Source organism: Ictalurus punctatus, chromosome 8 (genome assembly GCF_001660625.3).
Source record: "Ictalurus punctatus breed USDA103 chromosome 8, Coco_2.0, whole genome shotgun sequence".
In the NCBI taxonomy this organism is placed as follows: domain Eukaryota; kingdom Metazoa; phylum Chordata; class Actinopteri; order Siluriformes; family Ictaluridae; genus Ictalurus; species Ictalurus punctatus.
Window position 1 is genome coordinate 12,645,818 of NC_030423.2, and position 15,585 is coordinate 12,661,402.

Genomic DNA, 15,585 nt, shown 5'->3' on the forward strand with positions numbered 1-15,585 from the left:
TGCTGTGAAGAGTGAGCATTTGTGTTCCTGTAGCCTTCCTGTAAGCTCAAACCAGTCTGGCCATTTTCCTTTGACTACTCTCATCAACAAAACGCTTCTGCCAGCAGAACTGCTGCTCACTGATGTCTTTTGTCTTTCGCACCATTCTGTGTAAACTCTAGAGATCGCTGGGCATAAATATCACAGGACAGTGGCAATGTTGGCTCAAAGGTTAAGGCTCTGGGTGACTGATCAGAAGGTTGGGGGCTCAAGCCGCAGCTCTGCCAAACTGTCACTGTTGGGGCAGTTGAGCCCAACACCCTCTCTGCTCCAGGGGCGCCGTATCATGGCTGACCCTGCGCTCTGACCCCAACGTCCTAACAAGGTGGGATATGCGAAGAAAAGAATTTCACTGTGCTGTAATGTATATGTGACAAATAAAGGCTTCTTCTACTACAACAGCTTACTCAAACCGGTCTGTCTGACACAATGACCATGTCACCGAGAACACATTTTTTCCTGATATTTGATGTGAACATTAACTGAAGCTCGTGACCTGTATCTGCATGATTTTATACATTGCTATGCACTGCTGCTGCCACATGATTGACTGATTACATAATTGCATGAATGAGCAGTTGCTACCATGTACATGTTATTATTCTATAATTACTACGTCTTGCAATTTCACTTTGTTTGCTTACTGCAAAAGATAACAGTTTGGGCATCTTGGAATGAGATCTGGACTCAAAACAGTTGCACTTGTTGGCATGTTCTGTCTCTGTCAGACATTTTTGAATTAACTGTGATGGCACATATTGTCTATCAGGCATAAACAACATTTTGTTTTTTTTAAAAAACCATTAATATGCCCGCCAGTGATGTAATGTCAGTCTGTGAAGTTCAGTCCTGGTCCAGGTGTAAAAACATTAAGCAGATTACAACAGGTATAAATAAATAAAAAACAGAAACCAGGAAACGACAGTGAACATACATTAGTGAGGTTTATCTAGGCTCTGGACCAGACTTAAATAAAAAAAAAAAAAAAAAAAGAAAAAAAGAAAGCAAACGGAAACATTTTCACATATTCTATCAGCGACTAACGCACAAGCAAAACATGTACAGGAATATTAGTCAAGGTCATCACAAATGAAAACATTAACTTTATACATTAAGACATTTTTATAACAGATGAATCACCCTTTGAAATACAAATTAAGAGAAAGTGTGAATGAAATAAAATAATTCTACCGGCAGTGTGGCGGTTTGTACGTACGATTGCTCATCCCTGTTTTGGTTGCTATGTTAACTACATTCTACGCAGTGAACACGTTTATACCATAGTGCTGCTGATTTCTCACTTCTGATTAATTTTCTGTAACACTAGCTCAGACAGTTTAAAAGGCTTATGTTAAAGAACTCCTTCTAATATGTTATGGTTTCTATAGTAATTCAATTCAATTCAATTTTATTTGTATAGCGCTTTTAACAATGGAGGGCGGCTGTGGCTCAGGTGGTAGAGCTGGTTGTCCACTAATCGTAGGGTTGGCGGTTCGATTCCCGGCCCACATGATTCCACATGCCGAAGTGTCCTTGGGCAAGACACTGAACCCCAAGTTGCTCCCGTGGCAAGTTAGCACCGTGCATGGAAGCTCTGCTACCACTGGTGTGCGAGTGTGTGTGTGAATGGGTGAATGAGACACAGTGCTTTGGGTAAAAGTGCTATATAAGTGCGCCATTTGCCATTTACATTATCTCAAAGCAGCTTCACAGAAATATATAAACACAGGATACAGATTTTAAGTGTGTGAATTTATCCCTATTGAGCAAGCCAGAGGTGACGGTGACTAGGAAAAACTCACTAAGACGATATGAGGAAGAAACCTTGAGAGGAAGACTCAGAAGGGAACCCATCCTGGGTAACAGGATAGTGTGAAAGTAAAAGAAAGTTCATTATGGTTTTTATATGAAGTCTGTTTGTTGAACTAGTCCACTGTTCACTAAAGGAGACTTGAGCGCAAAACTGCATGTGCTAATTGCAGTCCTAAGGCCATAGTAGCAACCGTAGTTCCAGCAACCACAGCGAGAATGTCTATGTGGAATTGAAACCATTCCATGGTACTTCAAGCGGCACCATCCTCAGCAATCTCCAGGTAACAATATAGCTAGGCATTTATATGGCTGACGCTTCATAAAACGGATTAGAAATGTGTGCACTTGTTGATACGGTGAAGATTTCTGTAAAGAGACCTTTATTTAATATTTATGGTCTTGAGTGTTACAGGTATACAACAGTCAGAGGTAAAACTGTAACACTAAACTTTGTTTTGGAAAATCTAAAAAGTTTCCCTGTAACATGACAAACAACTCTTTTTTTTTTTTTTGTCTGAAGCTCAATAAAGGAAGAAAAAAAAGATAGGCTGGCAAGTTAGAACAAAACAAATATTGTAACAGGACTAACTTGTTACATGGAAAATCCAAAACATTATATTGTAACTATAAATGGATATAAGTATGACATGTTGTTCTTTAATAAGTTAAAAATCTGAATTTTTGCCAAATGGTAAATGCTCTGAACTTATATAGCGCTTTTAAACCTTAGCGGTTCTATAAAGCACTTTATAGTACACTGCTTCTCATTCACCCATTTACACTCACACACACTTGTAAATGGGTGGATGAGAAGCCGTGTACTATATACCGCTTTTAAACCTTAGCAGTTCTACAAAGTGCTTTATAGTACACTGCTTCTCATTCACACACTCACACATTCACTCACACACTCACTGTAAATGGGTGAATGAGAAGCAGTGTACTACAAAGCGTTTTATAGTACACTGCTTCTCATTCACCCATTTACACTCACACACACCCGCAAGGTGCTATCTTGCCATCGGGAGCAACTTGGGGTTCAGTGTCTTGCTCAAGGACACTTCGGCATCTGGAGACGTGTGGGCCGCAAATTTAACTGCCAACCCTACGATTAGTGGACAACCCGCTCTACCACGTGAGACGCAGCCGCCCTAAAAATGGCTGTATTGTAAGAGGAACCCTTTTGGGATGGATTGTTATTGTAAAATAATCACACCATTATTTTCCTTTAACCACATGCCCCATCATGTTTTAGTATGTATTTCAAAAATTGTTAGGAATCCACGATACCATAAGCAGTCATGCTTAAGGTGACCACCAGAGATGGTGTGAAGGACTATGGATATTCCTCACATGCCTCTGCACTCTGAAAAACCAGCCCAATCAAGCAGTGGAGCCTGGCTGGATTCTCAGTACCAGTTAGTCACGCATCACTTTCAAGATGAATTGATCGTTTATTGTTACAGCTAACAAGGCATTACGTTCTTTCATTATCACAAGCTAAAATGGACAAATAATGTATGTTTGCATCTCCCTTTCTAAACATGACTCTCTAATAACACACATACCCTAAATTTGTAACGGCTTCCATCCTTTTTGTATCCTCCGTAGCATTAGGTCCCCTCATAGCACCCCACCTCCACTCCCACATTCTTCCTGACGTATCTGTTCTAACTCTGCCAGATTGCTTGGCAAATATTTGCCCATTCTGCTTCACACATCTGTTCTAACTCTGCCAGATGTCACGCACCCCTTTCTTCAAACTAGATCTAGACACCGAACAGGTCCATTTTAAAAATAGTTTTCTGGTCATTTTACTTAGATTATAGATGTACATTTTCACCCCCTTTCACTAAAAAATGAAGGGGAGTGCAAACTTCTGTCTGTACCTAGGCAACAAGGGTACGGCCACCTTTCTTTCAACAAATTTTGAAGCCAATATTGTTTAAGACAATATTGTTTAAGACAATATTTGGCATTTCTAGCATTAGCAAGATTGTAGTAGGGTTTGTGTTTCTCACACTACCTGAACCCGAAGTAATGGGCGCCGATACTCAGAAGCATGGCGATGATGCAGTAGCCCACCAGACGCAAATTCTTCTTCCTCTTCTTCTGCCAGCCTTCCTCGGAGTAGTCCTCTGTGTTTCGGAATTGTTCCCAGTAGTGCACGTTCTTGGCCGTCTCGGCAGAGCTGGGAGAGAGAAGGACGAGTACAAAAGCAGGAGTTCATACACAAATTCCAAAATTTTTAAATGAAGGAAGAAACATGGAGCCCAGCTGGGGTTACCTGGGCTTGTGTGTGTATCCGGAAGACGGTCTAAAACTCTGGTAATGTCTCAATCCGAAGTCATAGTCCTTCCTGGTGCCCTCTTTGCTCAACACCGTGTAAGCTTCATTCAGCTTAACAAACTGACTATGGAGGCTTGGGTTAGACGGGTCACTGTCAGGGTGAAGCTGAATACACAGAAATGTGATGAAACAGATGAAGTTCATATAGAAATATGTTTTGTTTAAACAAAACACTAATCAGTGCATGACATGGAAAATGACTTGAGCCACTTCATAAACATGTCTAATTTTTCAGGGCTCCTGACTTTGTATCCTTATATAACAACATGTTTGACTATGCCCTATGGCCAAATCTTATACAGACATTAGTGGTCGACCGACAGTGGAATTTTACCCATACCAATAAGTTGGGTAGTACCTGCCGATAACCAACCGATAGCTGATCAACCGACTGATACTGAATGAAAACATAGCACTCAAAGTTCATCAGTATTTTGCGTTATTACAAAAATAAACAGTACTGAATGTACCCTGAAAATGTACTGTACTTTTTAAAAATGAAATAAAGATATAAATATTAATATATATTAACTATTAATAAATATTGAAGTCAATAAAAGATACACATCCAAACTGAACCAAACAGTAACACTCCAACTAACAAATAAGTGTAGAGGCATCCAAAATGAATCAAAAACACTTCAAATAACACAACAAAATTTGTCCAGTTTGTTTTTCGCCTCTAGAGACCGCTCTCGTACTGTATAATGACAGCGGTCCCTTCTCAATTGCTCCTGCGATGGATGCAACAGGGAAAAACTATCGGTGTGGATGTTTGCCAATAACGGATAGTTCCAGCAATCGTTATCGGTGCTGATAAATCTGCAAAATCGATCAATCGGTCGACCTCTATCGGACACGATATACTGCAATTGTGTTATTTTAAGAATGTTTTTAACCTTTGCACAAAATATGTTAATGACACTGTACTATACATGTACATACAGTATTCCATAAGGCAATCACATAGCTAAGGCAATCACTTAGAGAACAAACCTTTTGTGTGAGATAAGCTGAAACCTCTCTGCATGTACACCATGTAAGAAGTACTGAGAGGAATGGGCTGCCTATGTCATTATAATGAAACAGACCCCTCTAGTGGTGAAGGGTCCTGTGACTATAGGGATACCTGATGCACTTTACTGGCACAAAAACACACTGTCCTTGATAACCCTGACCTTGGTTCACATGAAGCCAGACATGACAGTTGTGGTCTGTTTTAGCTACAATGTCTGAGCACTGAGTAACTTGTATATCTTGTATATGCTGAATAAATAAACTGGTAAATTCGATACAAAGCTTTTTAAAAGGTACTGTAATATACTTGGAGAACTTGGTGGAAAAATCGCTAAAGCTGTGTAGTTGGATTCAAAACTAAAGTACATTTAAAGTTCATTAACTGCATTCCAGTAGAATTTCTGTTTGGAGCCAAAGACCTCCATCTTCAGATAACTCTGATCATTTTCTCTGCTTGTTAATTTGCAGGGACTGCCTTTATAATACATCTTTATTTTCTGAACTTGTCTTTCTTGTTCATGGACTTAAAGGGTTTAAAATTGTCCTTTCAGTTATTGACTATGCCATTTGAACACTTACGCAAACCAGCACTAAGCTCAAGTTTTTCAGAACCTGAATCCTTACATATTATGTATTCAAAGTCCTTTTGTATAACTGTAATATCAGCTGTCTGTATATTTTGTAAGTTGTTCTGTCTGCCAAATGTCTGACTAATGGAAATGTTATGAAGGAGAACCTTTTTGGACTTGTCAAAAAATGCATTCTTTATTTCTTCCAGTGAAGCATCAGGCTTAACCCCAAGAACTTCGTAGTAACTTGCAGATGACCTACAGACAGAGGAAGTGCCAATAAGATTAACTTTTTTTTTTTTACAACCAAAAGAAATGAATAACATATTAAGACAACTTACTATTCAGTTAAATGATAAAGCAAGGATTTTTTATTAAGTTATTAAAAGTAACAAATGTTATGTATGTACATATTAATAGCAAAACTATCAAGGTGATATTTATAAATGTGAAATAAATGTGGACCATCCTTGTTTTTTCTTTCTTCCTATGTTTCATTTCTAATTCGCACTTACACTATTGTTCTACTGATATCTTTTTATACTCAGCAAACTGCTCCAGGGTTTGGACCTGACTGAACTTTCCATGCCTTAAATATGACTTAATCTGATGGTTAAGTGGCTATTTAATGAAGCACATCAGCATGGATGATTGCTAATAAAGATAACGGCTGAACTATATAGACTATGTTGTAACACGTTTAACTATGGTGTAAACAAAACAAATTTTTCACAATCCCTTGTAATACGCAAAACTGTGTCCAAGAATGCAAACTCGCCTGTGTGTAGCAGAACATGACAGGAGGCGCTGAGAGAACTTATAGTACCACAGACAGTTGTGACAGAAGCGCAGTGGGGCCTCCAGCTGCATCATGCTAACGCTGCTTCTGAGAAACTTTTATCCACAGGAGAACCTACAGAGAATTAAAGAAAGCATAAAGTTCAATTATGAAAACACACACATAGCCGATAGGCTATGGGAAAATACAAAAGAAAAACCAACAAAAATGGAATATGGACTAATGTTTATTTAACATTTCTAACAGCCAGCAAGTTTTCTTGCATTCCAGGTTCTGTAAAAACTTTAAAAGCTTCAAAATTCAAAGCAGGGACTAACTATTTTGCAGATGTTCCAAAACATATAAACTAATAAAAACTGTAACATTTTAATTGTTGACAAATTATTGTTGTATAAGAGGAATATACAGTGCCCTCCACTACTATTGACACCCTTGGTAAATATGAGCAAAGAGGGCTGTGAAAAATTGTCTTTATTGTTTAACCTTTTGAACTTTTGTTTAAAAAAAAAAATCAGGAAATTCCATCTTCTCTCATGGGATATCAAACAATTGCAAACAAAATAGTGTAGTAATTATACAGTATTTATTACATGTTGCAAGTTTTAGAATTTTGTAAATGTTTAATATATGAAACAACCCAATAAATTAATAAAAAATCTTACCTTTTGGGGATCCACGACAAGATGGCAGTTATCCTGACTTAAAGAAGATATTTATGATGATTTTTAAGAACTTTCTCTTTAAGAATTTGAATTTTTCTTATGTTTTGTCTTAGGAACAATCTTAAGAAGAAGAAAAGAAGAAGAAAAGAACATTCCTGGGAATAATTTTTTTCTTAAGTTAGAAAATAAAAATAAAACGGCAGATAAGAAGAATTCCTAAGAATGTTTCATGAATCCGGGCCCTGGATCCACCGCCATGCTGACCAGGATAAAGCAGTTACTGAAATAATATCGATATCGCAAGTTACATCTAAATCTTTTTCTGGAAGTATCACAGCTGTAGTATAACCAGGACATTCACGGCACTGGCCAATTCCACTGTTCCTCACAGTGACAACTAGCCTAGCTATAGATATTGATCTATTTTTTTTCATAAAGATTGTTTTATTCCTTGTCCTTTTATTGTTAAGGTATTGTTTCTGTAAGTTAAAAGCATTTTTTAAACCAAATGTAACATGTCAGTTTTGCTAGGACTTAATTAGCAACCCTAAATTTCAGATATCTTAGCATTACGTTGGATAAACATCTCAACTTCAATCAGAACACTAAGTATTTACAAGTGATGTCAAAAGAGACTTACAGTTATCCGTAAACTTAAACATCTGTCTGTTCAGCCTAGTCTTCTTCTTCTTCTGTATTGAAGTATTATTGGGCCGGTTAGGTATGGTACCATTTGTTTCTTTCATATGTTAGCAGTTACCAATAAGAACAAACTCTTAAAGTGCACCTATTATGGTTTTTCAAATATTTCCTGTCATGTAGTGTGCTATAGAGATGTTTGTGAATTTTAAAACGTCTGCAAAGTTTCAAAGATCAAAGTACATGACAAACTGAGTTATTGACTCCCAAAAGAAGGAACCGATTCATCAGTAATTCCAGACTTACTTCCTGTACAAACCTACTTAGGTTTGTAACAAAAAGCCCCGCCTCTAGTCTTCATCGGCTACTCGCTGACAGCGGTAGACCAATCACAACAGACTGGGACGTCTGACCAATCAGAGCAGAGTATGCTCTCTGAAAGGAGGAGTTTAGAATGAATCCTTTAGAACGGATCATTTAATGAGTCGTTTGTGACACTGGGGGAAAAACGTAATGCTGCAGTTTAAATGATGAGCTCATTAAAGTGTTTTTGGACCTTGGATGCACGTAAATCATTTTATGAGACCTTTAAAACAAAATTAGGCACATTTCAAAACCATAATAGGTGCGCTTTAAAGATAACTAATTTAGCAGTGTCATTTCATATATGTCCCTGAAGGCACATAACATTTTAAATGATCCAGACCATCCACTTTATCAGTATTTTATCCCCCTTCCTTCTGGCTGCAGGTATAGTCTACTCATGTGCAAAAAGGCCAGCTATGGTAGGAGTTTTGTTCTTATGGCTATACGAGCGTTAAACACAGGTAATCAAAGCCATTGTTATGCCATCTTATGCTCTGGCAATCAGTGTATGATCCTGACGTGTTTTCCCCCTCATGTCTGTGAAAGTTTTGATGGTTAATATGTATGACGTTGCTGTGTTTGTTTTCTACGCACCTTGGGTGGAAACAAATTTCCTCTTTGAGAACAAATAACTTATCTATCTATCGTGATCCATATCGTCATATATTTGACTATATCGCCAACCCCTAGGATGCACTCAAGACGGTGTAACTAACTAGCTAACTTGGTTAGCTGATTCTCCAGCAAAGATAAAACATTGTTTCAACCAATTTTCAGTACAGTGAAATTTCTTTCCACGAGGAAAGAAAGAAACTAAACTGGCAGTTGCACAGCTACAAAACTAGAGTTTAGGAAGTTGTTGTGAGTAAATACGCTGTTCCAGCTCAGAAGTTAGGTGCTAACTTGCTAAACTAACCTGATAGTTATATTAGGTTTGCTTATAGCTAGCGTTCAGACAAGCGATAGCACCCAGGTTTTCTGTCTTAACTAATGACTTACAGAAAACTGTCCTGACTTTTTCTAACCAGCTTCCCAAGCTAACGCTACTGACCAAAACAAACCTATACGGAAAGAATGAGTTAACTCGGCTAGTCTGTTAGCAAGCTATTAGCTTGGTGATTAACAGCGCTGTAGAAAACTAGTGCGGTCACAATAAACAAAGTCCATGCACGACTAAGTGATGAAAATAATAGATTATTATAATAATTATTATTATTATGAACAGAAACGTACCGGTGTTCAGCACTAACCATCTCAGTGTCCTAACAGCTGGAGGAGTTAAAAGAGCAGTCAGTTATTCAGACCATAAGGACGTGGTTTCGGTCTGTTTTTCCAAGTTGTCCGATTAGTTAACGCTTTTTTCTTTATTTTCAGGGGTTAAACCTGGCTGAATTGTTTGATTTGTGGTTGTAACTTTCCTTTTATTGTTGGTGTACATACTGTACACAACGTCAATCCAAAATAAAAGTCCTAAACGTCAGTTCCGCTTTCTCCTGTATTGCTGCCTCTTCAACCATCATCCGAGTCTTAGACATTGTATACGTGCGAACGTAAAAACCTTTATTTACAAAATGTTTTGGAAAATATGCAAGATATACATTAGTAACACAATAATACATCAAATAAAACAGTACAAATGTAAAAATATTTATATATTGTCCTATCTTTAAAACTCTAAGGTGTGCAGGTCGTGGCTGGTTGTCATCACATCAGTCATGAGGGAGCTGTATAATAAATGTTAAATAAATAAATAAATAAATGCATACTGACAACCGCTTTGGGATGAGACTTAAGTTTCCAAATTGACCCAAATACCGGCTTGCAACAATGCGGCAGTGAGGACATTACCCGAGTAGCAAACTGCCGCTGGGCCAGCATTGGCTCTTTGTCATTTTGTCCATTGGTACAACATTGTGCTGTATAGTGAGGGCCAACACGGCTACACATATTATGTTATATTATTACACATATCCGTCTGTAACTGGGTATGCTTTCAATAAGGCTGCATGGACTACTGTTCAACAGTGGGGGGGGGGGGGGGGGGGGGGGGTTGGGGGAAGACAACAGTTAAGTAACCAGCAGATCTCTATACTGTCCCCTCTGAAACTACTGGAATAGCAAGACCAAGATCTTTTTGTGTGTGCACACTATACAAGACACTTGGGTTTGATATCAAAAGATGGACATGAAACAAGAGTGAAGGATTTCAGTTAGATCTGGATGTGTTTAACAACATAAAACATAGAACCTTTTGTATCAGACCGCCCAATTTCTAGGCGAGCAAAAGTATAGCAAGTCTTGAAGTGGCTTATATCTGTATTTCTTTGTGAATTCCAATTTACTCTTTCCAATTCTTACTGCTGATGAGTAGTTTGCATCTTGTGGTATGGCCTCTATATTTCTGCTCTCAAAATCTTCTTCGAATGGTGGATTCTTTGACACCTTCACCCCTGCTCTGTGAAGGTTGTTGGTGATGTCGCTGACTTGTTTTTGGGTTTGTTTGTGCAATGCCTCTTTTCTCAGCTTCACAACGGCTTGCTTTACTCCCATAGATAGCTCTCTGGTCTTCATGTTGGCTTATCCTTATTAACAAGATATGCAGTCTTCACAGGTGAAACTGACAGCGAAAACTATGAGCAGATGTTCAGAGCTGTTTACTGTTTAAACAATCTAACAGGACGCATCCGGGTAACAAACACATGTTCGTCGCATGTTCCAATATTTTTGCTCGCCTACAAATTGGGTGGTCGGATATAAAATGTGCTATGTTCTATGTCGTTTAACACGTCTACATATAAATACCAGGAAATAAATGCTGAAATTCGAAACTCTCTTCTCATATTAATATTTGGAACTCAAACCAAAATGCCTTCAGTTCACAGCAAAAACAAATGAACTGGCCTTGCCGTTCCAATAGTTTTGGATTGGACTGCATGTCCATAGACTTATGTGTTTCTCTCATGTACACATGCTGACTGTAATGACCTTATCACAGTACTAAATGGCTGTACTAACCATTGAGTGAGCATGCAAGTAGTAGTCTAAGATGCAAGATGCTCTAAGACGTTGCGATTCTTCACTGTTGTATTGAATTGCTTCTAATAGAGGAATGCCATCCAGCCTGATAAACTCTTCAGCTATCTGCGTTAAAAAAAAAACAACAAAAAAAATAAGGTTAAATTGGCTTGTGGATATATGATGGAACAATACAATGAGAGCGATAAGCACAAAAGGCAAGAACAAGCACAAGAGTTTTTGGTCCAAAACTAGGATTAAGCAGCAGCGCAACTAACTCTGAAATCTACAGTTAAATTACGAACGACCATAGCAGTGGGACGAGACCAGGGAAGTCCAATCTTATCCGCAATGGGCCGGTGTGGGTGCAGGTTTTCATTCCAGTCAAGCAGGAGCCACAACTGATTCCACCTGTTTAATCAGCTGGTCTTGAGCTTTCAGTAGACTCAGCTGTGGCCTCTGCTTGGTTGGAATGAAAACCTGCACCCACACCGGCCCTTTGCAGATAAGATTGGACATCCCTGGACTAGACTTTTAATCCTACTACCATCCACTCCCAAAGAAATTCTGACCAATCCTACCCGTATCCACTCCCACAGTTATTATATCTTGTTTGTACCATGCCGTGATTTTTCCCAATGCACTTAACATTGTTCTGCGAGCTTCATATCTTCATACCTACTCCAGTGAATTTTTATTTGGGTCTTCTGGGATCCAAATCTCTATTTGGACCGAGTGTGAAAATCCATTAACGTCTTTTGATATACAATGTTGAAACGTGTATCCCCTGACGCATGTTTTGGAATGTTCTATATTCTATATCTATAATAATGACAAAAGCTGGAGTTAGAGGCAACGAGGGAAAAACAGAAGTTCGCAGGCCGGGAGAAGTGGCACAGAGAGCCTCCTGTTGGCTTTGGCATAAGAGGGAGAAAACTAGCTGGAAGCTGGGAGGATAGGGGCAGTGAGTTGGCCGCCACCCACCAACTGGAGAGTGTTGTGGTTAAGGGTCGAAACACTGAGAAGGTTGGGCACCACCTGAAGACCTCTCCTCCTGGCCAAGGCTACATCCAAAATAACAGATGTATAAAGGCATCTCTGATGTAATACAAACCTATTTATGTTTCTGTAACTGGCCTTAAACAACCTTAGCCTAATACAAAAAGCAAGTCGTAGATAGCAAAAATGCCATCAGTTCATTTTGTGTGTGCGTGTGTGGGGCTCACCTGTGGGCTACTAGCAGTGAGCAAATGCAGCACCTCCAGGCTCAGCGTTACTATGTCTGGATCAGCCATTTTGAGTGTGGCACAGAGGACAGAGAGCAGACCTGCTTGCGTCAGCTGAATACAGTATTCAGGACCATTGTGGGCAACATTACCCAGAACCCTTAGCACCTGATCACAGAGGAGAGGATAGTGGTCAACAGACAGATGGTCAGTATTTGAACTCAGCGGTAGGTAATGTTTTGACATGCTTGGAATTTCTGGAAATAACTGAATATCAACTCACAAATAAAGATCAATACAATACAAATGGCATGAGCAGTGATTAGATATTAATCTAGATGTGCAGCAGAATGGCTACATTCCACTAGGTTACAAATCTTTATACAGTATGCGTGCAGCTCTCGCTCTCTCTTACCATGGTATTGATTCCATTAGAAAAGGGTAAAAGCTGCAGAAGATCTGGTACCATCTTCAAGAACAGCACAGCTGAACAAAGCACGAATGAACCAGCTGCAACCAAAAAGTGGACATAGAATGATACCTTGAGAATTGCTCAAAGTTTTCCATTTGCAATCACAACCGACCCGGGATTTTACATTATAACTGAAGATCATATTTGCTACTTCATGAGTCATTTCCTGTGGTGTCTTCCATCATCATGGTATTTGCTGTTGGTACTACCTGTGAGGTTGTTGAGGACCCACAGGCTCTCCCTGCTCAGAGCACAGTGGGAGGTTAGGTATGTCTGGCTGAACACACACAGAGCAGCTAAGAGACGGACATCCTCTACGCCCGCTGAGCATCCGGCAGGCTCACGCACCCCGCTGGCCAACATATTACCCAGGCAGCGCAGCAGGGGCCAGATCAGCTACAAGGCAAAGAAAGACTCAATAACAAAATACTAGAGATGTATGTACTTTCAGAATAGAAATTAGGAAAACGTGTATACAGATGAGAAAGTGCTACATTTACAATCTGCATCACTGCTTAGAGGTTTTGAATAAACTCACCAATTCTACACAGTCGTCAGTGCGTCCTTTAGCAACAGCCCCTCCTAGTGTAATCAGAAGGTTACTGCACTGTGAGAGGAGTCCTTCAGTTATCAACATGGATGTATCAGTAATACTGCAAAAACAAATGGAGTAACATGAAACACAAACACACTTAACCATCGTGATGGAAGGATTAGCCGCCCAGCAGTATGATACTGAAGGTTGCCCAGGGTGCGCCAGGGGAGGCTCCTTCCGTGCACACACATTCACACACTACGGACACTTTGGACATGCCAATCCGCCTACCATGCATGTCTTTGGACTGGGGGAGGAAACCGGAGTTCCCGGAGGAGACATGCAAACTCCACACACAGGGCCACAGTGGGGATCGAACCTCCAACCCTGGAGGTGTGAGGCGAACGTGATAGGGCGCACGGTGGCTTAGTGGTTAGCACGTTCGCCTTCGCATTTTTTTGAGATATCACTGGTATGGTGATATATTTCTTTACGTCTTAAAAAATTACAAATTAAATGGTACCAAATGGATGCAGTTGATTTGATGCAAAGAAGATTAAGTTTTAAAACTTAATCTTCTTTGACTCTGTAGGTATTAAAGAAAAGTATCGTCAAACTCAGTTTAACGTTTTTCTGCTTTGCAGACAGTTTGTTAGCTAAATCTTATAAATGTAGCAATACTAAGAAAAGTATTGTGATTATGATTTTTTTTTGTCATATCGCCCAACCCTAGCATACGACCAGAAGAGATTCATTGTTAAGCCCAAAGAATTCAACAGGGTTTGTTGGTGAATTTCAATTGTGTGAAACAGGCTTGTGGAAGATTTTTTTTCAAAATGCCATACCGTGATATTATATAATGTAAACACCAGGCACATTCGATGGCAACTCCCATACCAAACTCTGGATCTGGAGTCAGAAGTGAAATCAAATGAGGGACCAAACCAGAGGTCATGACCATCCTGAAAGACATTATTATTATTATTATTATTATTATTATTATTATTAAATACTCAAAGTCATCATAAACTTAATGAACAAATACTTTCAGAGTTATAAGTGAGTAAGGATGGGGAAATTGTTGCTGTAGCGGTTTTGGAACATGGTTTTGGCTCAGCATAATAGAGACTATTAGTTTGAACATACGACAGGCGAGTGTTATTACATCATAAAATGTAAGAGCCAATCATGTTGCAATATGCAAATAATGTTTCTTGGCAATTTACTGCGAATGAGGCCGGGCATGTGTATGCTTGGAGTAATGTTTCCAAAGGGTATATTAATAGAATGAGGATTTCCTGATGAGAAGCGCAACCATGCTTCTTTGTATTTTTCAGTTGACTAATGATATTTTTTATGGAACTAAAAAAAAAAGAAAAAACACATACAGAAAACATGTATGGTCTTAGGTTTTGAGTGAAACATAAACCATACTTTGACGTCTAAGATATAGAAGAAAATTATATATTAGGTAACTATTTCAGCCTTGCAAAGGGATTATTTAGTTTAACTAATTTCTCTTATATCAAGTTTCATTTTTGCAACTCACGGAATAACTTTGTCTGCAGCATCATTATCCTGAAGCAGCTGAGACAATGTAAAGCCCACTGCCTCCATCACCGCCAAGTTACATCTCTGATTCTGAAGATGATGTAGAAAGTTAAGAAAGTATACAATATATGGTCTTTCTGAAAAGGCTCAAATGAAAAAGATTACGTGACGGATAACTGAAAAGGTTCTCAGCAGTGTTTACCTGAATGCAGTTAGCCAGAGCAGGCACCATCCCCTGGACCAGCAGCTTCTCTTTTACTACAGCACCATCCGGCCACAGGTTCCCTAATGTGTACAGGCAAAGCTCCTGTGCAGGCATGTTGCACATACACACACACACACAGAGAAAACTGAAGTACATGCAATATACATCATATAAACAAATCAAACATTTTCAGAATGACTTTCACTAACTGTGAGTTTGGCACTCGGGCTGGAGAGATATGTGAGAAGATATGGAGTTGCAGACAAGCACGACTGCCCCACACCAGGGTGAGAAGAGCTAGAGAGCTCATAAAGACACCGCACTGCCTC

At 39.2% G+C, this 15,585-nt stretch overlaps 1 protein-coding gene across 6 annotated transcripts in view; it reads right to left on the bottom strand.

Annotated features, from left to right (window-relative positions):
* Positions 1-5,953: 5,953 nt before the first annotated feature.
* The window catches only part of tmco6 (transmembrane and coiled-coil domains 6), a 13,384-nt gene continuing 3,752 nt past the window's right edge, over positions 5,954-15,585 (bottom strand). The window contains exons 4-14 of one of the 6 annotated variants that reach the window (XM_053682026.1): positions 15,466-15,585; positions 15,254-15,358; positions 15,050-15,141; positions 14,346-14,462; positions 13,504-13,618; positions 13,175-13,361; positions 12,909-13,003; positions 12,494-12,661; positions 11,268-11,393; positions 6,565-6,699; positions 5,954-6,044 (exon numbers count right to left, since the gene is read on the bottom strand). The exon at positions 15,466-15,585 is cut by the window's right edge and continues 64 nt beyond it. In XM_053682026.1, the coding sequence (XP_053538001.1) occupies positions 6,661-6,699; positions 11,268-11,393; positions 12,494-12,661; positions 12,909-13,003; positions 13,175-13,361; positions 13,504-13,618; positions 14,346-14,462; positions 15,050-15,141; positions 15,254-15,358; positions 15,466-15,585 (1,164 nt within the window). In that variant the 3' untranslated portion in view covers positions 5,954-6,044; positions 6,565-6,660. Of the gene's footprint in view, positions 6,045-6,564; positions 6,700-7,245; positions 7,940-9,485; positions 11,394-12,493; positions 12,662-12,908; positions 13,004-13,174; positions 13,362-13,503; positions 13,619-14,345; positions 14,463-15,049; positions 15,142-15,253; positions 15,359-15,465 lie in introns of those variants that run through there. The other 5 variants (XM_017474414.3, XM_053682029.1, XM_053682027.1 and 2 more) reach the window with 5 other exon arrangements.